This window comes from Hoplias malabaricus, chromosome 3, assembly GCF_029633855.1.
Source record: "Hoplias malabaricus isolate fHopMal1 chromosome 3, fHopMal1.hap1, whole genome shotgun sequence".
Classification (NCBI taxonomy): domain Eukaryota; kingdom Metazoa; phylum Chordata; class Actinopteri; order Characiformes; family Erythrinidae; genus Hoplias; species Hoplias malabaricus.
In genome coordinates, this window is record NC_089802.1 from 17,566,964 (window position 1) to 17,590,562 (window position 23,599).

The 23,599-nt window shown below is 40.0% G+C and overlaps 1 protein-coding gene across 3 annotated transcripts in view; it reads right to left on the bottom strand.

Annotated features, from left to right (window-relative positions):
* srcap (Snf2-related CREBBP activator protein) overlaps positions 1–23,599 on the bottom strand; it is a 30,049-nt gene that overhangs the window by 6,013 nt on the left and 437 nt on the right. Inside the window, exons 2-33 of one of the 3 annotated variants that reach the window (XM_066666363.1) lie at positions 21,018–21,091; positions 17,781–20,842; positions 17,416–17,457; positions 16,765–17,016; positions 16,010–16,195; positions 15,780–15,920; positions 15,372–15,561; positions 14,556–14,725; positions 14,362–14,449; positions 14,169–14,258; positions 13,754–13,924; positions 10,967–11,202; positions 10,682–10,859; positions 10,451–10,587; positions 10,191–10,360; positions 9,835–10,027; positions 9,562–9,698; positions 9,002–9,188; positions 8,637–8,806; positions 8,360–8,517; positions 5,596–5,814; positions 5,305–5,469; positions 4,972–5,145; positions 4,016–4,327; positions 3,694–3,854; positions 3,268–3,578; positions 2,955–3,157; positions 2,600–2,769; positions 836–1,032; positions 548–662; positions 332–451; positions 49–228 (exon numbers count right to left, since the gene is read on the bottom strand). In XM_066666363.1, the coding sequence (XP_066522460.1) occupies positions 49–228; positions 332–451; positions 548–662; positions 836–1,032; positions 2,600–2,769; positions 2,955–3,157; positions 3,268–3,578; positions 3,694–3,854; positions 4,016–4,327; positions 4,972–5,145; positions 5,305–5,469; positions 5,596–5,814; positions 8,360–8,517; positions 8,637–8,806; positions 9,002–9,188; positions 9,562–9,698; positions 9,835–10,027; positions 10,191–10,360; positions 10,451–10,587; positions 10,682–10,859; positions 10,967–11,202; positions 13,754–13,924; positions 14,169–14,258; positions 14,362–14,449; positions 14,556–14,725; positions 15,372–15,561; positions 15,780–15,920; positions 16,010–16,195; positions 16,765–17,016; positions 17,416–17,457; positions 17,781–20,369 (7,812 nt within the window). In that variant the 5' untranslated portion in view covers positions 20,370–20,842; positions 21,018–21,091. The remainder of the gene's footprint in view (positions 1–48; positions 229–331; positions 452–547; positions 663–835; positions 1,033–2,599; positions 2,770–2,954; positions 3,158–3,267; positions 3,579–3,693; positions 3,855–4,015; positions 4,328–4,971; positions 5,146–5,304; positions 5,470–5,595; positions 5,815–8,359; positions 8,518–8,636; positions 8,807–9,001; positions 9,189–9,561; positions 9,699–9,834; positions 10,028–10,190; positions 10,361–10,450; positions 10,588–10,681; positions 10,860–10,966; positions 11,203–13,753; positions 13,925–14,168; positions 14,259–14,361; positions 14,450–14,555; positions 14,726–15,371; positions 15,562–15,779; positions 15,921–16,009; positions 16,196–16,764; positions 17,017–17,415; positions 17,458–17,780; positions 20,843–21,017; positions 21,092–23,599) is intronic. The other 2 variants (XM_066666365.1, XM_066666366.1) reach the window with 2 other exon arrangements.

The window sequence follows — 23,599 nt, forward strand, 5'->3', positions numbered from 1 at the left end:
GACACACAGAATGTAAAGGAAAACCAATAATTTAATAAAAGATATTACCTGCTCAACTAGAGCTGCAATTTCTTGCTCTGCCTTTGAAAGTTCCTCCTCTTCTGGGTCTCTGCTCTCACCCTCATCCAGAGGAATATTTTCATTAAATTCTGCTAACTCGGCTACCTGTTCGGCTTTGGCTTGGGAAGCCGCTACTATATCTTCCTCATCTTCAGCACGGCACAAGGCCTGATAAGAAGAGTAAAGACAGTTGTTACGACAATCACTTCAGAATAATTGAAATGCAGTAAATCTAAACATGTATGCACAAGTATGTAACAGTCAATTTTACCTGTTCTAAAATGTTGGTTTGTTGTTTGTTGATAGCCTCTTCATCATCTGATGGAGGTACACTTGACTCAGATTCTTTCTTCTCCCCTTCAGAAACATCAAACAGCTCCCTGATAGTTTGCTGCAAGATAAAGAATAATAATACACCTTAAATTTGTCTCATTGTGCATGACTTTAAAATACAAGTGGGGTGGGGACCAAACAAAAAGATATTCACCTGCTTAAAAAAGGCAGTGGTGAAGTTTCCCCCTTCAATTGCCATATCCCCCAGCATTCTCTTCTGGTTGGCTTTTTTCAAGATGTTTTCCTCCACAGTTCGCTCACTGATCAGCCTAAATAAATTTGTATATGAATAAATATATGTATATTGTACTCAGTATACGAAAAAGTGGTCTACAGAAATGTTGTCTCGTTTACTTTCTTTTCACATTATTGTAATTTTGATGTTTGCTTAATCTTTGTAGAAAAATGTATATTTAATTAAATATTAAATTAAAGACTGCACCTGTAAATGTGAACATCTCTAGTTTGCCCAATACGATGGCAACGGTCTTGGGCCTGGGCATCCATGGTGGGGTTCCAGTCACTATCATAGAATACCACTGTGTCAGCGCCTGTCAAATTTACTCCCACGCCACCACTACGGGTGGACAAGATGAAACAGAAGATGCGGCGGTCTGCATTAAAGCGTTCCATCAGGGCCTGAGAGGTAGAGAAAATAGTGTTTATCAAAAAATCTAGCTTCATGAAAATCATTCAGCTGTGGGGGGGGGGGGGGGGGGGGTAGGGGAAGCAATTGGCACACCCAAACATCTCAAATTTCAAAATCTGTGCTTGTTGTGAATTTCTATCACTGGCAATGGGAATTTAAACCATTTCAGTTACAGCTATTTTATTCATTAACTGCTTCAGTGTTAGGGTTATGGTGGGTCCGGTGTCTGTCAGGAATCACTGGTCTCAAGACAGGAACACACTCTGGACAGGGGGCCAGTCCATCAGAGGACATAACACACTTAACCATAACACCCAAAGTAAAGCCACAAGGACACAGCAACACTACCTATAGTGCCATCATTCCACCCTTGCAATTTCATCATATGATAACATTATGCACTGTTAAATACAAACCCCATTATAAGAAAACTGGGAGAAGTCTAAAAATTAACTACAATGAAATCTGTAATTTGTTCATATCTGAGAACATTTATGTAACAGACAAAAGAAAAGATTTTCAGTGTTTATATAAGGCTAAAATAACAAACTCCAAAACAAATCTGGGACTGAAGTACCTTTACCACTAAGTCACATCACCGGCTATATAATTTATTAATTTAGATTTTTAATGGAAGGTATTATGCAATTGCAGTTCTGCAAGTGGTATTTTGCACTGACGGCTTCCTTTTTGCATAATAAAAAGACGTGCCTTAGCCGCAGAATGTTAAGCGACAAGTCTTCTGGAGTACTCCCACGCCAATGTGGGCTATATTTCTCACATAAGCATGATCGATTCTCATTCAGTGCCATCCAACGGTTTGAATATTATGACAATTCAACAGCAAGTTGTGGCCTTGCATAACATGGACAGAAATTTATCTGGATTTCCTGAATATTTTCATAATTCTAAGAAAGAAAGAAAAACTGGCAGTCTTGCTTTAAAAAATTTAGTTTGAACTCTTTAACAATTATCTCATTACATTTGGCACAAGGTAATGAGCAATGACCTATTTTTGTTTGCAAAGACTGAGCTTTGGTGATTACTCCTTTTATATCTTATGATGTATTACACTATATGCAGGTGAATGTATAACACTTTACTTCATTTTCTTTCAAGTTTTCACTCACTATGCCCCTGTCCCAAATTTTGGAATGTGTAGCAGGCAACAAATTCTAAATGCATTCATATCTGAAAATATTTGTTAATTAAAAAAATATATTATTTCTATGTACTTTTGTCAGTTAAGTAAATGTTCAAGAGAATTAACAAATCACAGATTCATATTTTTACTGCATTCTCCAAAATATCTTTTCTTGAAAGGTGCTTTTAGATTTTTAAACATATTGTACTCTGCCTGTTTCAGTTCAGTTTCCAGACTACTGGCAGTGTTTTAGTGCTAACATACACAAGGAGATGTGTAATTGTGATGACAGAAAGCAATCATAAGTCTGCCTTAGTGGGTTATAGGTCTTCCTCACTGCTATTGTCTCTTAAAACCTTAACCTTGTTGATTAGACACTCCAACCATGTGGTTTTCAAGTTTACTTTACTCACTTGTCTCTGCTCAACTCGCGTACTGCCATCAAGTCGCAAGTATATGTGTCCATTGTAGTTGAGGAACTGCTCCAGCACATCAAGCATGCGGGTCATCTGAGTAAATATAAGTACTCTATGACCTCCAGCCTTCAGTTTCCGCAGTAGGACGTGGAGAGTCTGCAACTTCCCTACACGCATAAACAAAAAGCCTCCATTATAGAACTACATATCTTACACTGAAATTCAGGAATAGCAGTTTAAAACACAGACCTGTAGAAGATAATTGTCCAGAACAGTAATAGGGTCAGAACTATAACAGTTTAGCAATTTGCTACTCAGCTAAATAAGCTAATAAGTGTATCTGGGCACTCACCACAGTCGTACTGAATAAGTCTAAGGTCAGGAAAATGAGTCCGCATATTGCAATGAATACGATGCAGTATATGCATAAGAGGGGATAAATGGGCAGACAGTGTAGAGGAAATAACAGCCTTCTGGTGGCTGAAGGAAGGTGGAGGATGACAGCAGTGCATGGTGATGGGCTTTGCCTCCACTGGTGGGATGACAAATGTGAACCTGGGAGAAGGAGAATTAGTTATGCATGAACATTTATACAAATGTTTTTTAACATTTAAAGGACTAGACACTGTAAATACAAGAAGGATTGACAGAAACATTAGGCATACCTGTCTATGACTCCAGACAACAACTGAAGTCTCTCCTCATAATTATGAATGGCTTCCCGCAAAGTTTTGCTTTGCTCCAAGTAGTCACTCTCATTCTGTGATTGAGCAGTAAGGCAAGAACTATACCCAAGGTTGTTCCACCTGTTGATATTGGGACGAGCTGACGCAGGATTCGGTCCTGGGAGGAATGTGAGGAAATCCAAAACCTCTCGCCCGTACACGGGCTTAGCAATGCAGTGACGTTCATTGACTCTAATAATCTGAGAGATTCTACCATCTCTCTGGGCTTTACGTCGATCTGCAAGCCAGGACTGTTAGAAGAGGAATACAAACAAAATTGCAATAGATCTACATGAGAAAGAAAGACAGAAAACCAGAAAGAAATAATCTTTGAAATGCCACCATGTAGAACATTTTTATTCTTACCATGTAGAATGGGGATCGTGGTGGAGGAGGAGGCTGGACTCGGGGACGGTAAAATGTAGAGCTGCTGCTCTGAGATGAGCATGAAGGCTTAGTATTACCCATTCGCAGGGTGACAACATCACTACCACTCGCTTCAGATCCTAATGAAGAATTCACCTTAGCTAAAGGGAAAAAAGGAGAATTAAACATCAAGATGTAGATGTTTTGATAATCACTGTATACTTCAAACATGAACATACCAGTGAAATTTTTATAGTATAATGTCTTACAGTATAAAATGTGTAATGATACACAAATACTATTTAATCAAACATCTGCTCACCTGGCTCTGAATTTCCTGGTGATTCCTGTATTACCTTGAGCACAGGGCATGTCGGTGGAGGTTGGCATGTGCCCAAACTAGGAGCTCGAGGAGAAGCAACATGAACAGGAGGCCGATGGGGAGGCTGTTGAGGAGTAGGTGGTCTGAAAGCAGGACCTGGGGTACCATGTGGGTGTAGCAAAACAGACTGAGGAGGGGCAATCCTAGGGGCAGTGGGCACAGCTAGAGTGGGAACCTGCCCACCCTCATTGCCTGCTGCCTGGCGCACAACAATTTTAACAATTCCTGGTCCGCTTACCATGGTAGATGGTACTGCATGAGAGAATGAAAAACAGAGGTCAATATTTATTCTGAACCCCACTTTAGCTTAAATACAGACAAAAGTGCCAATTCGTTTGGACTGAGCTCCACACTATGCTATTGTACTATTGCTATTACTATAGCTGATAATTTCAAGCATATTTTTTTCTAGCAGAATCTTTGGGTCTTAAGCTTAATTCCAAAGGCATGTAAGGCTTGAGGAGGGTATAACAACATAACGCATATTGTAAACTGCTTACTACAGCCAACTTTCACCAGATGAAAAAGGTAAAACATACAGAATCATGTGCTGTACATACTGTTTAAAAATCACACCACATGGTTCTGAAAAGAGCACCTCAAAAATATTCAATCCAGTAAAATTAAAGAAAAAAAAAGCCCACTTGGCTCCAAATTAATTATTCCCATGTGTCCTTTCACAAGTTACAAAAAGCTGTCCATTCAATCAATTTTTTAATGTATCTTCTATTTAGTACGCCATTGTTCACGCCACTCACTGCAAACAAATCACCCAATACCAGACTACCTGTATCGTGCTCTGCTGAGTAACAGGTAGTTTGGTACCCAGGGTACTGCACCATAGCCATTATCATGAGAATGATAGTGAGGAATGGACTCAAGGACAGCACCAGTACCTTGAGCAGCAGTGAGGGGTACTGCTAGTCCAGAGCAGGTTGGGGTTGTGCTGCCTGGGATGGGATTTGCTGAGCTGCTAACTGACTGACTAACTGTATGGAGGACTGCCACCTGAGCTGGCTGACTAATAAGGTGGTGCTGCCCACCGCTGGATACCAGATGCATTACATTTCCTAAAGAACACACAACCACAGGAGAAAGTGTTAGGCCATAGACTACACCAACACTTACAACAGACTACAGGCGTGCAGGAATATGGATCTACCCGTGGCTGTTCATGCAAGAAATGGACCCAAATGACAACAGATAAGTGTGACAAAAGTTGTGCTCACCTTGAATGGGCCGTGGTTGGGGCACAGGCACTTGGTGAAGCGGGGCACCAGAGAGGGTGAGTTTGTTGCCTTGCAGCTGGAAGGTAACAGGTTTACTGCCCTGACTGGATGACACTGGACGACCAGCTAAAGAGGCCAGTTGAGCAATACTGACCACCTCTCCAGCTGTGTGTAAAGACAGAGAGAAAAAAGATTTTAAGTCTCATTTGTAAAAACAGTCAGCAGCATATTTGAAATAAAGTATATATTTATACGAGATAAAGTACAAAGAATTCAGTGATGTGAACTTACATGGTAATCTAGCCTGCATGTCAGGGCTTAGGAGGACCCTCTGTGTCATGACATTGCTGGGGGGTTGAGGTGAAACCGGCACAGTCTGGGTGCTGGAGGGTGGTGGGGGTCGAACAATCATGGCTGGCTGCGGAGTGATTGGCCTGATTGCAGAAACAGTGGAGGAACTACTTGGACAAACAGGAGCTCGTGGAGCAGCGACAGGAGTGACCGGACAAACTGAAATCCACAAAGGTAGGTAAAGTAGAATTTAAAATCATTAGAAAAATTCACAGAAAGTTGTTGATTCTTGCTTTTTAATTAGGCAACATTTATTAAAGGGTATGTGCACCCTGCTGGTTTAAAAAAAATCTACCCATTTCAACTTTGACAAATGCTCAAAAATGGGACGGGTGGCACTTATGTACTGGATGAGGTGGGGCTAAAGGGTTAACACTGAACTTTGCCTGTCTGTGTCCCACCCCATTTCCTGTTCACCTTTGTTTGCCCACCCAAAATATCTAAATGACAGCCAAAGATGATATCCTAGTAATGCTTTATATGCCCCAGGACCTTTTCTCTCTCTGCCTACTTGCTGGATCACTCCATGCTCTGTGCTCCCATACACTGTTTCCTAATGGTAATTATTTAGGTTGTAATCACATAAAAAGTCAAGCATTACATTATGGCCACTTTATTGTTTCTACACCCATGGTCTATTCTCTCAGCCCCCCTGTCCATTCAGCAGCACTTAGTATTTCTACAGAGTGTACTCCATATATTGCTCTGAATAAATTGTTAGCCTCCCACCTCCCTGTTCATCAGTGGACAGGAACCCCACAGAGCAGGTATGATTTGGGAGGAGGATCATTCTCAGTGCTGAAGTGAAAATGACATGGTGGTGTAGTGTTTGTGTGTTGCACTGATAGGAGTGGATTAGACACAGCAATGCTGCTTGAGTTTTTAAACCCCAGTGTCACTGCTGGACTAAGAATAATTCACCAACCAAAAACATTCAGCCAACAGCATCCTCTGTCCACTGATGGACTAGACGACGAACAATACAAACTGAAGCAAGAGATGAGATGCTGTCTCTGAATTTTATCTACAAGGTGGATGAATGAGTTAGAAGTGTCTAACAAAGTAGACAGTGTGTGGATACAGTGTTTAAAAATTTGAGCAGCACTGCTGGGTCTGAACTACTTGTTCCAGTGCAACACAAACTAACCCCCAACATATCAGTGTGACTGCAGCACTGAGAATGATCCACCATCCAAATCCAAATTGAGGAGCTGAGAGTATAGACCTTGTGTGTAGAAACAAGGATGTTGTCATAATGTTATCGTTGATCTGTGTATAACACAGAGACAGAAAGGGAAACAGTGATCTGTTATTTGACTAATAATGAACCCATATCCATCTACCTCAGATCTCCAGAATACAGACGTTAACGAGTTTAACCATGTAACCACAAGGTTTAATCAATCAACCACAGACAGAATGTCTTTTAAGACATTGACGAGAATGTAGTGTCTTAACATATGAAAAGACTAGATTCACATTCTCAGGTCTTAGCTTATTCTTTGCCTTGATATTTTCAGTTAATTCTCTGACACTTTCATTTCTAAAATAAAAAAAATGTTAATTAAATAATATTTAAGTTGTTTACAACATCATATATATCCATGTAATAAACAAGTTATCAATAATTTATAAATAACTATAAATATACAGTGGAACCTCTACCTACGAATTTGATCCGTTCCGTGACCCGGTTCGTAAGTGGAAAAGTTCGTTTCTCGAGTCAATTTTCCCCATTTAAAATAATGGAAAAGCAATTAATGCATTCCAGTCCATCCTGAAAGTCACCCTTTTTGCACTGATATATGTTTACAAAACTCTCAAATTAAAAAAAAAAAAAAAATTACATATAGCATTACTAAAAATAAAACGGTAATAAAAAAGAAAAACACGTTACATATCGCTACCTGGAAGACGTGACAAGGAGTGACAAGGCTGGAGGGGTAAAACAGGCACTGGCTGTATGACGGGAGGTGGGGGGTGGGTGGAATAACGGAGAGTAGGTGGGTGAATGTGTGGAGACGAAGCGTAGATACGGCTTAATTTAGCACGAATTTTGATGTCTGCTATTTACACTAATGCTAAATTGCTAAAACTACAATTTGCTAATCTTAAAAGCTCACTCAAGTCGCTGGGAGACTCGCCTATAGGGGTCAGTAGCCATTTCCAGCCACTGGCTCGGTGGAGGCTCGGGTTCGTTTCTAGAGTCATGGTTCGTTGGTGGAGGCAAAGAATATTCAAATGCCTGGTTCATATCTTGGAAAGTTCGTTAGTATAGGCATTCGTTAGTAGAGGTTCCACTGTACTCTTATTTTAGTAGTACTGACAAAAATATCTAAAACCCAACTGAAAACCCCCTTGTTCCAGGCTTGTATGCTTCTCATACTTCTGAGCACGGCACATAATGGGTGTCAACGAGGAGCAGTAACACTGTTTGACTGATTTGTAGAACATGATTTCGTCACAATTTGGGACGAAAACATGTCATCTACATCTATAGCAATCTTGAAGCAGAGGGGAGCTGGAGAAGTGGAACTGGCCACAATTTTATAAATAAGTCAGAAGGCCTGTTTTATTTTAATATTACCATTATTTCCATTATTAAATAAAAATATTTTAGGATATAATTATTCTTTAAATAATTGTTACAATTGTGCTGTTTTATAGGCCATTGAAAACTAGCTGCAGAGTGGCCCAAGCTGACCTTGTGGTGCTGGCTGTACAGGGGCCTGAGGGGGAGTGACCTCTGTTATTAGAGGTGGCCGTGGAGGCTGAACAGCAGGTGAGATGGGACATGAAGGTCGTGGGCTGTTCCCAGTTGTTGATGCTCGCCCTTCAGATTTAGGAAGTGGCTGGAACATCCTTCACATATACACATACACAAGTTACCACAGGCCAAATAAAATTTCATCAGATTGTTCTTTTTACAGAATACTAGATCAAGGGATTATATTAAATAATGAAACCAATTTATCCCTTACCTGTTCACCTTCATGCGAACTGGTTTTGGTCGGGGTGGAGCTTCAGGGGATTCCACAATCTCCTGAATCAGCTCACGAGTCACTTTCCTGCGAGGAAGGTAAATGTCTGCTTGATATCGTGACACGCGTCCCTCCAGACCAACAAGGTCAAACATGGAGAAGTCACAGCGCTGTGGGAGGAAGAAAATGTAACTGGACTAAAACAATGTTTCCAAACAAATAAAAAGAATAATAAAATGTTCACACCAGTAAGCAACAGATACCAGCACATTGTGTGTCCATTTGAAAAAAAAAAAAAAAAAATTGTGGCCCTTATCACAAAAAGATCATTTGTTCATGTAAAACAAAACACATGGAAAGCTCACCTGAAAAGGAGATGTCTCTAAGGCCTGAAGGACTAGGGAGGCAGTGGAGTAGACAATGGGCTTCGTGATGAATGGAGACTGGATGGGTCGTGGATCAAACAGGTTGGGGTGGTTACACACTTTACGCAATTGCATCAAGATGTTGATCACAGACATAAAGTGGCCACTAGCCAGAGTCTCCTTTGTACTATTGAATGAACAAAAACACAAATTGAAGAAAAATTGAGATCATTTAGGAATGCTGATGACACCACAAAATTCTGCAAATATCACCAATTACAGCATACAAAGTAAGCTTGCAAAATCATGAACAATGTACGTTCTCCCAAATGCACTCCCTAATCATCGCTGATTGATGAAGGTATTATAAGGCTTATGCTACTTGGCCCAAAAAAAAAAAAAACAGCAAAGCAAAGCCATCGCCAAAGATAATTGGTCACAACTAATTAATACCAAATATTATTAGAGCATTTCAAGCAAAGCAATCAAAAATAATATGTCAAATTCTCTCTTTCAACAATGTGTCACCACCACCTTTATGATATTCTTTGGACACTCACGATGCTTGTGCCATAAAGTCATCATAGAGGAAGCGCTGTCTTTTGGAGAGGCGACAACGCACAACATGCTCATACTTCTTAGGCATTTGTTTCTCTACGTCCGCCTTAATACGTCGAAGGAGGAAAGGCCTCAGCACCTTAAACAACAGAGGCATTGAATATAGATTAAACAGAAACAATATATTAATGTAGAATAAATTTGTTTGAATATTCATGCAGTGAAGGAACTCTTAATTTATTCACAAGCACACCGTGTTACAGAGTATTACATACCTTATGCAGCCTTTTGACAAGACCCTCATTATACTCTTGACTGCCCTCAATCATGCCTGTCAGCGGGTTAGAGAACCACTCTTTAAACTCACGGTGAGACTGGAAGACATGTGGCATGAGGAAGTGCATGAGTGACCACAGCTCCATCAGACTGTTCTGTAGGGGAGTGCCCGTGAGAAGCAGACGCCGGTGACTGCACAGGATAACAATCGAAGAAGGAAGGAGAAGAGGCTTTACTAAAATCTCACAGCAATATTTAATGTATAATTTAAAGTTTTTCCTCTAATAATCAAAATGGAAAACAATGTATATGACAGGAAATTGTAATGAGAGAAAAAATGCAGTTGCTGAAGCACCTATTGAAGTTTAACAGACTCTGCCAGCGTTGGGACTTGAAGTTCTTGATGTTTTGAGCCTCATCTAGAATCAGGTACCTCCAGGACTTGCGCCTAAAAGCTTGATGATCCTGCAAAACCAGCTTATATGAAGTGATGCATACATGAAAAGCATTGGGTTTGGTCCAGCCCTAACAAAAGAAAGAGGAAGAAAAATTATCACAAGTAACACACAGACTTATTCAGCTAATTATATGAAATAACAAGTACAAAAGACTTACTTGTCTCTTCAGTTTTCTCTCTTTCTGACTGCCATAGTAAGTGAGGATTTTGAAACCAGGGCACCAGCGCTTCAACTCCATCTCCCAGTTCAGCATCACACTTGTGGGCACTATAATCAGGTGAGGCCCCCAGTTACCTTTGAGAAATGCAAAAGTTGTTGTAAAATGTAACCACTCTCCTCATAAGGTACTTAATACATGGATGAAACATATCAGCATAGTGACCTTTACCCTTTTCACAGGCCAGATGTGCCAACAGAGCAATAGTCTGAATAGTTTTTCCAAGTCCCATTTCATCTGCCAAAATGCCATTGAGTTTCTTTTCATACATGGTGACCAACCAGTCCAGCCCAATGTGTTGGTATTCACGCAGATTGCCGTGAAGTAAGAACGGAATAGGTGTTTTCACCTTAAATGAAAGAAGAAAAAAAAAGTTTTACATATTACATAATCGTACTACATAATTTAAGAACTAGATCACTGGGTTTACAAGGTCTATATAATTTAAATCCTTACCTTTGTTGTGGCCAGGGTGTATCCTTTAGGTTGAAGGCTCTCAGCAGTAGCAGCTATATGACTGATCTCCTTTTTAGGACGTGTAGACGTAGATACAGAGGGGCTGTGTTCTCCTTCTCCAAGTAAAATTTCCATTCCCTCTTCTCCATCATCATCGTCATCATCATCACCATCATCATCAGTTTCCTCAGCTACAGCTTCCTCCTCTTCATCACTATCTTCAGCTGCAGCTGAATCTGAATGATAAAGAGTAAATGTTAAGGAGATAAATTTTAAAATAATCAAAACGTTTAATTTAAAAAAGACAACCGCTTACGGTTATGATGTATTAAACAAACTAGTAACAATCTCCAAACTAGTTATAAGTAGAAGTATACTTAAACAAGAGCAGGTTTAATGTGCAGTCATGTGAAAAAGTTAGTACACCCTAAGATAATCTTGGTCTTTTTGAACATATTTAAACATATAAACATTTGAGCAGTACTGAGAGATGGAGCATTTATAACTAAAGAAATTATTTATAAACATAAGTTGTAAAATGTAATGAGCAAAAATGTACATTTCTTGTGAGGAAAAGGACACCCTATACTCTAATAGTTGGTATTTGTCCCTTTGACTGAAATAACCTCAATTAGATGTTTCCTGTAACCATCTACCAGTCTCCGACATCGACATCAGTTTTTCCCATTCCGCCATGCAGAATTCTTTCAGCTGTGTGATATTCCAGAGGTGTCTTGAATGCACATGACCCCACAGCATCTCAAAAGGATTAAAATCCGGGCTCTGATTTGGCCATTCCAGAATTCTCCATTTCTTACTTTTGAGCCATTCCTTGTGAATTTACTGGAATATTTTTGGCTCATGGTCATGTTGCATGGTCAGATTCAGTTTTTGGAAAGATATTCTCACATTTTCCTCAAGCATCCTCTGATACAGTGAAGAATTCAAAGTAGATTCTATGATGGAGCTTACCAGGCCCTGCTACAGCAAAGCAGCCCCAAACCATGACATTTCCACCTCCCTGCTTCACGGCTGGGGTTCTTGTGCTCAAATGCTGCTGGTCGTCTTCTGATACTGTGGCCAAATAATTCAGCGTTGGATTCATCTGTCCAAAGCACATTGTTCCAGAAATCCTGATCTTTGCCTTGTGCTTTCTGGCAAACTTTAGTCTTGCCCTGATGTCTTTTTTTACATCAAGGGTTTCCTAGTTGTGCAGTCGTTTCCTGATGGTAGATGCATGCACCTTGACATCAACTGTAGGTCCCGTGATGACATTTTAGGATTGTTGAATACTTCTTTATCCATCTTGCGGTCTGCTCTTGGACTGAATTTGTTAGGATGACCTAACCTGGCCATGTTGGCAGGTGGTTAAAAGGTTTTCCACTTAGAAATCAGCCACTCTACTGTCTAGAACATAATTTACAATTGTTTTGAGATCTTTCTACATCCATTCCCAGACTCAAACATCTATAACCTTCTTTCTGAAGGCCACAGAGATCTCTTTAGATCTCAGCATGGTGATACCACTAACTTCAAAACTAAGCAACTAAGGGCAAATCATACAAATGTCTGAGGTTTAAATAAGAGCCAAATCCAATGTCCTCTTTAATGCTGGCCTAATCATTTGCAGCTGATGTGGTGCATTTGATTCTAGATAAAGACATTTTAAACAGTAATAAATGTAGGAGTTTCCTTACTTTTTCCTCACAAACAATGTACAACTTAAATTAAATTTCATTAAATTTTACAGCTCGTGTTTATAAGTAATTTCTTCAGATTTGTTTAGTTATATAAGCTCCATCTCTCAACACTGTTCAAATGTCCCTATGTTTCAAAATGTTCAAAAAGACAAAGGTTTTCATGGGGTATCCTAACTTTTTCACATGACTGTATATGAAAATAACTCCTTATTACTGACTTCAGGTATTTCAACCACAACCAGGTTAGTAAAATCAAGAACATAGAAAATGGAATGTTTAAAATTGTCATAGGATCTCACAAGCTTTGTAAAGTAATGCCTGCCCTTCTATAACTGCCCTTATTAGCAGAATGTGCTATTGTTGTGAAATGGAAGTGTGTGAAAACAACTGCTTAACTACAAAGTAAGACACCACAAAAACACAGTAAAGCTGATGAGTGCTAAAACATGTAGTGTGTAAAACCTCTTACCCTCTGCTGCACTCAAACTGGTTTAGGAAGCATCATCAGTACAAGGACATTTAGCTGGGAGCTGCGATAAAAGAGTTTCAGTACCCGAGCAGCTGTACTATATGTACTATGGAATGATGAACCTTACTTTATTGTCTGGCTATCTTGACGGAAAAAAAAATCAGCTTTTCCTTTGCCAACAATTATGGTCAGTCATTCATTATCTGTAACTGCTTACCCAGTTCAGGGTCGTGGTGCGTCCGGAACCCACCCGGAATCACTGGACATGAGGCACACCCTGGAGGGGCACCAGTCCTTCACAGGGCAGCACACACACAGGCACATACACACCACTGTGCACAATTGTGAGTTGCCAATACACCTACCAACACGTGTTTTTGGACTGTGGAAGGACACCGGAGCACCCAGAGGAAACCCACGCGGACACGGGGAGAACACACCAAACTCCTGACAAATGGTCACACAGAGCGGGAATTAAACCCACAACATCAGGTCCCTGGAGCTGTGTGACTGTGACACTACCTGCTACGCCAGTCTCCATGCTACCATGTCTCCCCAAGAAGAGTATTTTTTTTTTTTAATAAATGTGTGAAACTTTATATCATTATATGGAACTACCTGAAGATGTTCCACTGTCATCCCCACTGTCATCCCCTTCAGTTTCTTCCTCTTCCTCCTCTTCAGTGCCCTCAGACTCCTCTGAAGATTCTGGTGATGCTGATGGCTCCTCAAAGTCAGAAGCATATGCCCCTCTGTATTTCTCCAACAGCTCCTCCATACTCATCTCACCTGAAGGACAGGATACAAAAACATCAGCAAATTGCTCAAAACGTGCTCATCAAACAAACTTATTATTGTTATTTGAATCAAATATTTAAAAAAATGTGTATATGATAAAAGATATCATAGGTAGGGTTGGTCAGGAAATAATTATTTAAAAGATGATGAGCTAGAAAAACATGAATAATTAGAAGAAATCTTTTTTTTTTTTTTGCATTTAAACGAACACAAAATAAAAAGCAAAACTGTTTACCCTCTCGGGCCAAGTCATCAAGTTCCTCTGCATGATCTCCATCTCCCTCAATCTTCTCCTGTGCTTCAATTGTGTCTTCAACATCTTCCGCTTCAGAAGTAAAAATAACAATCAATACCAATGATCTTGAAAGGCAGAATTGACTCATGATAATTCAACAAATGAGAATATGTCAATATGTTTAAGAACTCACCATCTTCCTCATTAGCAGAAAATTCTTTGTCCTCGTCCTCAACTGGACTAGAAGACTCTTCTGAAGCTTCTTCCTCTGAAGCAGAGTGCTGTGAGAGCAACAAGTATCACAGTAAGTAGATGTTAAGAGCAGACAACATACAGAAGCCATTGATTAACAACACTACAGGGACAGGTGACTAGAATAAACAGAACCTGGGGTAGAGTAAGGGTGCTGAGCAGCTGGTCCAGTGGAAGATTTCCCTCCTCTCTCAGTAATTCTATCTCTCTTCTCCGCGTCTCTGCATCATTCCCCTCTTGTTGCTCCTCAACCTCGATTGTCTCTTCATCATCCTCCTCCTCACCAGGAGGTTCAAAATCTCTATCTGTATTGGATAAGAAACATTTTAAGTTTCACAACAAACAACAATTATCTTATATAACTGAGCATGTAATGGCTGAAGCATTAGTTGCAAATTATTGACTTGAAAATATATCAAAATTATTAAATAAATAATTTTAAAATATAACAACTGAGAGTGAAAGATACCAAATATTTGAGGATTTAAAAGCCTCAGAAAGTTATTCCATTATATGGTTGCAAAAATGCTGCCTAATGCTGAAGACATTTATTTTTATTTTTTTTTTAATAGTTATGACATTGAACTAAAGTTATTTTTTTTTAAACCATTTATGGTAGAAAGGTACATGTGGGAAAGCTGTAATGTATTCAATAAACCAAATGTATAAAAAAAATCCACTATTTGTCATTTAATATAAAGAAAAAAAAAAAACCCAACATGTTCAGGTGTTAAATTTGGACAGCAAATATATATATATATATATATATATATATATATATATATATATATTTGTTTTGTAGACACTGCATCTCCTTTTCCATGCAATTCAATTACAAAGAAATCTGAGTTTCTCTTGAATGCACCACGCCATTTTATGAGACTTAGGGATGCCTTAAAATGATTAAATTCACAAAGATTTGCATTTCCAGTCCAGGTAGGTTTTCCTCACCATCCTCATCAGTGACATTCAGTTGAGAATATCGTGGAGGAATACTGGTGCTAGCTACAGGTGTGGCTTGCAGGGACTGACTGAGCAGGTCAGAGTATCGCTCTGTCTGGCCAACAATGAAGTCCAACTGGAGATCCAAAGCCTTTTTTCGCTTTTCCTCCAATCGAGACTGTTGTTTATACTGCACTACCTGTGTAAGAGGCAGATATCAAACATGTAACACAAAAGATAAAAATTAATTTTTTTTTTTTTTTTAGAAAAGTGAACTGAATTTTTAAATTTGGTCAATCAAACGCTGTCTTTAAATCTTTAGTCTGGCAATTGTATTTTTGTTTAATCAACTTTTAACCAAGCAAAAATATCCAACAATAATGAAAATCATTACAGCATAGCAAACAGAAGCATCACCTTCTCAACACTGCTCCAGAAAGCACGGACTTCTTTAGCAATGGACGCTGCAACTCTCCTCAGTTTGGCCTGCTCTTCGCGCTTTGCTCTCTCCTCTTTCTGTCTTAACTCTTCATGATGTCTCATTACCATCCGCACAACCTGCAACCACAAGCTAATTTATCTCATAATTTTGAATAACAGGGCATTTTTTATATAGACCATAGTTAGAATACAAATTCAAAACATACTTTTCTTGCCACTCCTCTCTTCCACCTCCTTTCCTGTGCAAAGTCAGCAGAAAGCCACTGCATTTCCTCACAAAGATAATCCCATTGCACCTTGGGTCGGACTGGCTCTGTCACACGAGACAAACGCTTTAGAGACCAGAATCCTTCTCGTTTCAAGGCAAGCGTCCGATGCTCAATCTCTGCTTCCTGTTAAAATCAGAATGTATGGTAGTCAGTGTGGTTCAAACAAATAAATTACCATGCAATGAATAAAGCTAATTTCTGATCCTAATTATGTTATGTTGGTCTACAAAGTAAGGTTAAACAATACTATGCACCATACTGCACCTAACATATTCCTTGGAACTGGATTTCAAAGAGTCTAGAACATTGGTGATTCGTTCTCCCAGTACACAAGATAGCATTCAGTTTAAATTTTATTGTACACATTTCAACTGATGTCATTTAACGATCCATAATTATGTTCACATCATACACAATTCATATACTGTTTGCTGCATTTGTTGTGAAACAGGAAAAAAAAAAAAAATATATATAAATATATTATATATATATATAAAATATATATATATATATATATATATATATATATATATATATATATATTTTATAGGCTTTGGTACATAAGGGCTTGGAAGTTTATTTGCATACTGTAACTTTCGTAATTTCAGTACTGTGAAGATCCAATTCTATATTAACATTAAAAATACACAGCTTTAGAACAAGGCAACAAAAAATGAAAAGGCTACACTCACATGCTTGGCCAACTCCGCCATGTCACTGTGCTTCTCTAAGCGAGGCCGCTGGGTGATTGCTTGATCTGACTGTGAACCTCCACCAGAGATATGGGAAGAAGGATTATGTTTGCCGTGTGCGCTGAGAGTTGCAGTCCTGTCTGTGTTCAGGTGGGTCCAGTCACCCAATGAGGACGCAAGAGGTGGAGATGGTGTACGAGACGTGGAGGGAGTAGAGCCTGCGGTGGCTCTGCCTGCTATCCATTGACGAACCTTGGAATGGGAAAGTACACAATGTAAGTTAGTTAGTTTGTTTGTTTATATATATATATATATATATATATATATATATATATATATATATATATATATATATATATATATATATAACATAGAAATATAAATATTAAGAACACGGAATGAAACAAGAACGCAAAGCTGTTCATAAAGACAGCAATAATGGGTCTACACATACAGGGATCATTTTTGTTTTTAATCAAAAAACCTTGGTATTCCCTATCTTATATATGTGAAACATGCAAATGTGAAAGGAACTGAACTTTTCTGTGAACTTAAACTAGGCTTTAGTTATGTTAGAATTAGCAGAAGTGTCAGTTCAGACTGACAGTCTAAAAATGAGAGATGCCCAGTGAAACTTCTGACACCTCTTACCTTCATAAAAAAGGCCTGCCTGTGTGTCCTGCTCTGTCCATGCTGCAAAAAACACATGGCTCAACATGCAGCCAACTAGTGCACCAGAATCGGATGATTCACACAACTATGAAAAGTGCAAATAATTATGAACAAGCAATCTACAACAGCACTGTTAACTGCTTCCTGACACCTTTCTTTTAACTTACAGAAGTTGACTCAGTTTTGTTTTCAATTCTAACACTGACTTCATTTGTTAATTTTAACTGTGAAAACAAAGATAATAATCAGGCAATACAGGCTAAACAGCATGCCTTATTTTCTAATTAATAAAGCATGAATACACACTTAATTTGATCAAAACAAATTAACAAGATATTCCTTACCTTGTTCTGTGCTGAACTGTGCATAACAATGCTATCATCTGCTTGGGCTTCCATAGAACACTCTGCTTCTCCATCACTGCTCTCTTCTATAGAAGCATCAAGTGTGTTTTGCTGAGAATCCTTTGCTCTTGCCAAATGTTGAGCTGGTGAGTGCTGTTCCACCACGTCCAACTCACCCCCCAACAACATGGAATCTTGGCATGGTTGTTTAGCAGGAGATTGTTTAGGCTGTATCTGTTCAGCAATGGCACTGCACACACTTCTCCATTCACTGCCTGAAGTTGGAGGCAGGACAGGCGAATTAGGTATCTGAGCTGGGGTAGATGAAGCAGACTTTGAGAGAGGCTCACATTGGAGATTCTGGTCTTCAAGCCCTAGGGAATATTCAGATTTGATTAAGGCCTCTTTTTTCAACTCATCCTTTAAGGATGAAGTAGAGATATTGTGGGGGAAGTTTGGGGCAGTAAAGCTGTGAGATGACATGGTCCCTTTTTCCGATGGACCAGCTATGCTTTCACGCACAGAATCCATGGCTGAGACATTTTCAAAAAGGCACTCAACAGAGACTGCGTCTGAGCTATCACTGGGGGTGCCAGACTGAACATGTGGGTCTGGGTTCCTGGAAATCTTAGCTGACACAGCAAGAGGGTGTTTTAGAAGAGGAGTCTCACCTCTTCTCAAGATGAGCAGCTTTGGATCAATAACACCAGATGGAAGAGAAACACAGGACACACCTGGCTTCTTTTCTGTCAACTTTACTACTTCCTCTTGCAAAGAGGAAGTTGCATTGATCAGGTTGGGGTCTGACAATATAACTGTGCTATCAACACTGGAGCAGACTGTGGATTTTGAAACCATATTTTGCAAGCAACTTTCCTTTTGGGTGGAGATTTCTTTTTGGATGGAGGGCGCAACAGTTAATACCTCCAGAGGGGTTATATTTGTTGGGTACGTTGAAGCATTTTGTGAAGTGAAAACACTTTGAGGAAGAGAAGACGTTCTACCAAGCTCCCCTGTCGATATTTTGGTCAAGGGTTCAATAGAGTGTTTATTTGTGGGATCATCCTCTACATTTTCTGGTAGCAGCACCTTAACCTCTTCAAGAACAGTGTCTGTTGGTAAACATGGCACTGCACATTCATAGAGACCAACAGACGACACAGATTCAGGACAACACACAATGGCATCTGTGCTAACATCCACTGACTCAACATCCTGAGTGCTTTCACACTGTCCCTCTATCAAAGAAGACTCACTTACAACTAACCAAGTATTTTCCATACTAGGCTGCATTAGGATACCTACATCAATTAAATTTTTCACCTCAACAGTGCCTAGTCCAGATAGAGCCTCTGAACTCTCAGTCTGCTTGTCATCCTCATTCATATCACCTGGTACAGAGAAGCTATCATTTACACATATTATTTGTGAGAGCTTACTATCTGTTGGAATGGATTCCTGTTGAGTCAAACAGTCACTGCTAAGGCATGGCTGATCTGAGTTCAGTCCCTCTGAAGTCATACATTTGCCTTTTTGTAAGAGACTGCTCCCATCGGGTTGGCGATCTGGGAACAGAGTCACTTGTATGCTGTTGGCACAGTCATTCTGTTGAACAATCACGTTTGTGAGACCACAAACCACTACATGAGACCCTTCAGTCACTTTGGGGGCCTGTACCTTGCGAGTGCAAGTCCCATCCCCCAGCACCTTTGGTTCTTCTACAGAAATATTATAAAGTACTTCTGTAACCGCCACACTGTCAAACAGATCTCCATCTAAAGACAGTGTGTTACTCCCCTGCTCCCCAATTGCTCTAGTCTCATTCTCAATTAAAACTGGTTTAGGTGTTTCACAGCTATTCGCAGAGTCAGGGCTCAGCTGGTTCTCTTTTGTAGTCTGTGTATTTTCAGGCTCCTTAGATGGGACAGGTTTCTTGTGAAGGAACATTGCATTAGGAATAACGGTTCTCTGTGCAACAGAGGCCAATTCAGTCTCCACTGTAGCAAGGGGAGGTTGTTGGAGGCATTTAGGGAGGTAGCCATCACCTTCATCAGTGTCATTTGGAGTGTCAGGTCCATTGTCTGTGAGAACAGGCGAGTTAGACTGAGTATTTTCTTGCTTTGCAGACAGTCCTCCTGAGTTTGGGTGATGTTCACTGCATGCTTGGCTCTCTTTCTCAGCTGGTTTTGTACCTGAAAAAATACTCTCCTCCTTTGTGATTTTATCCATGGCATTCCTTGTATCATTAGGCTCACTGGAGATTTCTCTGTTGTCTGTGATGATTGTTGCTGTAAGAAGAGAATTTTGGGACTGCTCTGTATCTCCAAGTTGCTTATGGTCTCCGTCTGTTGCTTTATCTGCAATGTAGATAGCTGAGCTGGACTGAGATGGAGAGATCTGGGTGCTTTCTCCTGCTGTGTGCAGAGTTCCAGACAATAGCTCATGACCAGTCTGTGACTTGAGTCCCACATATGCTTTTTCTGGAACCACATATGCCTTTTCCACCTCAGCAGGAGCAGAATCATCCCCTGTAACTTCTGTGCTAGGAGTCCAGTCTTGGCAGGGGCCCATGCCTGTGCCCTCTGCCATGTTGGTCTCACTGTGTGCAAGGCTTGTTTTCTCAGTGTTACACCCGTAATGTAAATCTTGCTCTTTTCTAATCCGGTCTGTCTCACAAACTGCACGCCTGTGTGAGAGATTTTGTGAGTCTCCAACAGAAGCTGACACCAGTTGTGTTTGGACAGCCCCAGTACTGAAATCCAAGATTGGTTTCTCCTCAGACTCCTTGGTATTGCAGTTTTGCCAAGCCACTGGGATGCTCTGCAATTTATTGGCAGCGTCTGTGTCTGTTTTCTGCTGCTCCAACTCAGTGGCTGGTCCAACCGGCGGTGGAGGTAGGAGGGCAGCTGCGACCGGCTGCAGGGCATGCTGGGGTGGCCCGGCCACATTCTGCGAAGCCGCAGGGATGCCACCCAGCACAGCCACAGCCGGAGGGGTGCACTGCTGCACCACCTCCTCCTCAAGTCTCCCTTCTTCTAGACTGACTCTGCTACACACTGCACCTGAAATAAAGAAGAAAAAACAAGGATAAACTAAGCTATCCATACTCAATACTCACAGAAATCTGACAGCTTAACAAAAACCCTAATATATGTTCCAAATCATAACTTCAGGGAAAGCAATCAGCCAGCCCTGACAACCAGTCAAACCATAATAATTTAAACAGCAATAGATTACCTGTATGTGGTGTGGGACCAGTTTCTTCCTTACTTTCCACTTCCAGGATGCTGAGATCAAGGATACCACTGCATCTAATGTACAAAGGTTAAAAAAAAGTTAAGATACATAATCTTCATAATCTGCTACATAAAACGAAGAACAGTTAACAAATGATAAACACAGAGAAACAAAACAAGCAAATTTTTTAACAACACAAATTATAATGCTAGTGGTAGAAATGTGCATGTGTGTTGCAAACTGTCTCAGAAGTTTCTACATGTTTGATTTTTAAGGTTCAGAGGCTTACTGGGAATTCAACAAAGCAGTATATCTCAGGTTAGCCAGATCAATTAATCCCAAACCATGCCTGTCCAATAGAAACAGAGCTGAGGGAGATTGGACTGCCCTAAATTTTGGGCCTAAGTTGTTTTGCCAACTGAAAAATCCTGCTTTGTGGATTAACCCCCAAGTAACAGTGAGATTATTTGGCACGCAAGATGAGGACATACTCTAGATATGGTTTTGATTAGTCTGACAAATATAGTTGAAGGAATGTCATAGAAGTTAGATTCTATAGTGCAACACAAACAAAATTGTAGGCATTATAATTAGTTACACATCATATATTACTTTAAAAAAATAAACAATGTAGTATGAATAAAGATACATATTTAGTATTCTGTCATCTGTATCAGTGGCATAATGTTTTATTTCCACTGTCTTTAAGGAAATCATATTGTGATCTGCATGATATAAACACTTGTTTAAAAGAAGGTGATAATGACAAAACGTGATAATTCAGAGTAAAGGTGATAAACAGTTTAAAACGAGTCCAGGATAGGGTACTTTAATTATATGCAACTATACAAAACAAACACTGATTCTGGTGTAATTATAAAGTTCTAAACTATAAATAACATCTGTAAGACTGAGCTTATATGTGTGGGTTAAAACTTGTCCATGTACCAACCCCACAACTAAGTGCAGCCCCTGAATTTGCACAAGTGGGACTGGTTTTAATACTCAGTCCACGAACAAAGTAAGTGTAGATCGGAGACATTATAGAGGATGTTCTCGTTCTGTGGCCAAGCTGAGACCCAGGCTCTCGGAGGCGCACTGTTTGGCCTGTTTATTTTAAAATAACGATACACCTAAAGGGACAGGTTCGCTTGATAAAACATAATCACAGCCCGAATACTCGTTCCGAGTATTTGTGTAAACGAGTGTGTGTTCATGGTGCAGCAGTAACGTTAATGTGAGCTGTGCAGCGTTGTGTGCGCGCTGTGGCGAGTTGCCGCACACACGGGCCTCAAAACACATTAAATATTTCTAGCTCAAGACCAGATGATTTATATCTATTCATTCACGATAACTCTACGCCACATCCTTCGGTGTTTGGTGACTCGTAAGGCGTTAACACGGAAAACTTGCAGCTATTCCTAAGCTAGCTAACGCTAATGCGGCGCCCGGCTACCGCGCTCGTCGAGCTTATGTTAGCTACTGCGACGAGAAGGCCCCTGTGATTTGGACTGAGTTTTTAACTTGTCCACCACGGCCTGTCTACTAAAAGCGAAAGTAACAAACACTCCTTTCTCTCATACACTGATAAGTTGGCTAGCTAATGTTAGCCCAGCTGATGACGTCATTACGTGGGGTCACATATGTGTGGCGGGGAATCGATCCTAAAGAATCGACTCTCCAATTTCACAGGTGATGGGATGTAGAGTCGATTCCAAAATTTCTGAATCGATTCCACAACGTGACAGCCAAGTTTCCCGCGTCGCGCACGGCGTGATTATAGACATACACACAGATCCACTTTTTAATAAATACACCTAGTCACAACAGCCGTGCTGAAAAATACATCACTCTACAAAATAAGTTGACTCTCTCTCTTTGATTCAAGCGGAACGATTGAAAAGTCCCAATGCAGCTTGATATTTACCAGTTCTGAATTAATATGAACAAAGGAATACTTTTAGGTATCCCCGTTTGTAAAGTTAAAGTAATAAACGTTAGCTCTCCAAACTGCCATGGAAAGAGGTCTAACAAGTAAAGTCACTAAATGAACATTCTAGCGAGCGCACAAAGTTAATGTGCTAAGAGACCTTGTCATTCATAAGGCAAATCATAGCGGTATAATATGAAGCTGATTCATGTGGTCTGTGCTGTTGTGGCGTGATCCAGTGGAATCGGCTCCTTCCTTTGGAATCGGTATCGACAACAGCAGCACAGTCTGACCAAACGATGACTGTCAACACAGCCTGCACTGTTTGAATTTTTTATTTGATACTTTCCTATTTAAACCACTGTAGAAAATGTAAATACTTAAACTTAATTGGGTTTTAAATTATTAACGTTTAAGCCAAAAAACATTGTGAGATGATTAGCCGTCTTTATATTGAAGTGCTACACATAACATGAATATACATCATTTTAACGAAAATGATGAAAACACTGCAGCGATTTTTACATGTCCTACAGGGAGCTGTTTAACATTAACTCAATAACCAGATGGGATTTCAAGTTCAGCTGTTTTAAACTGCATTCTAGTAACACCGAGTGATGTGAACCCCATTAGCTAGTAAAGTGAGACAGAA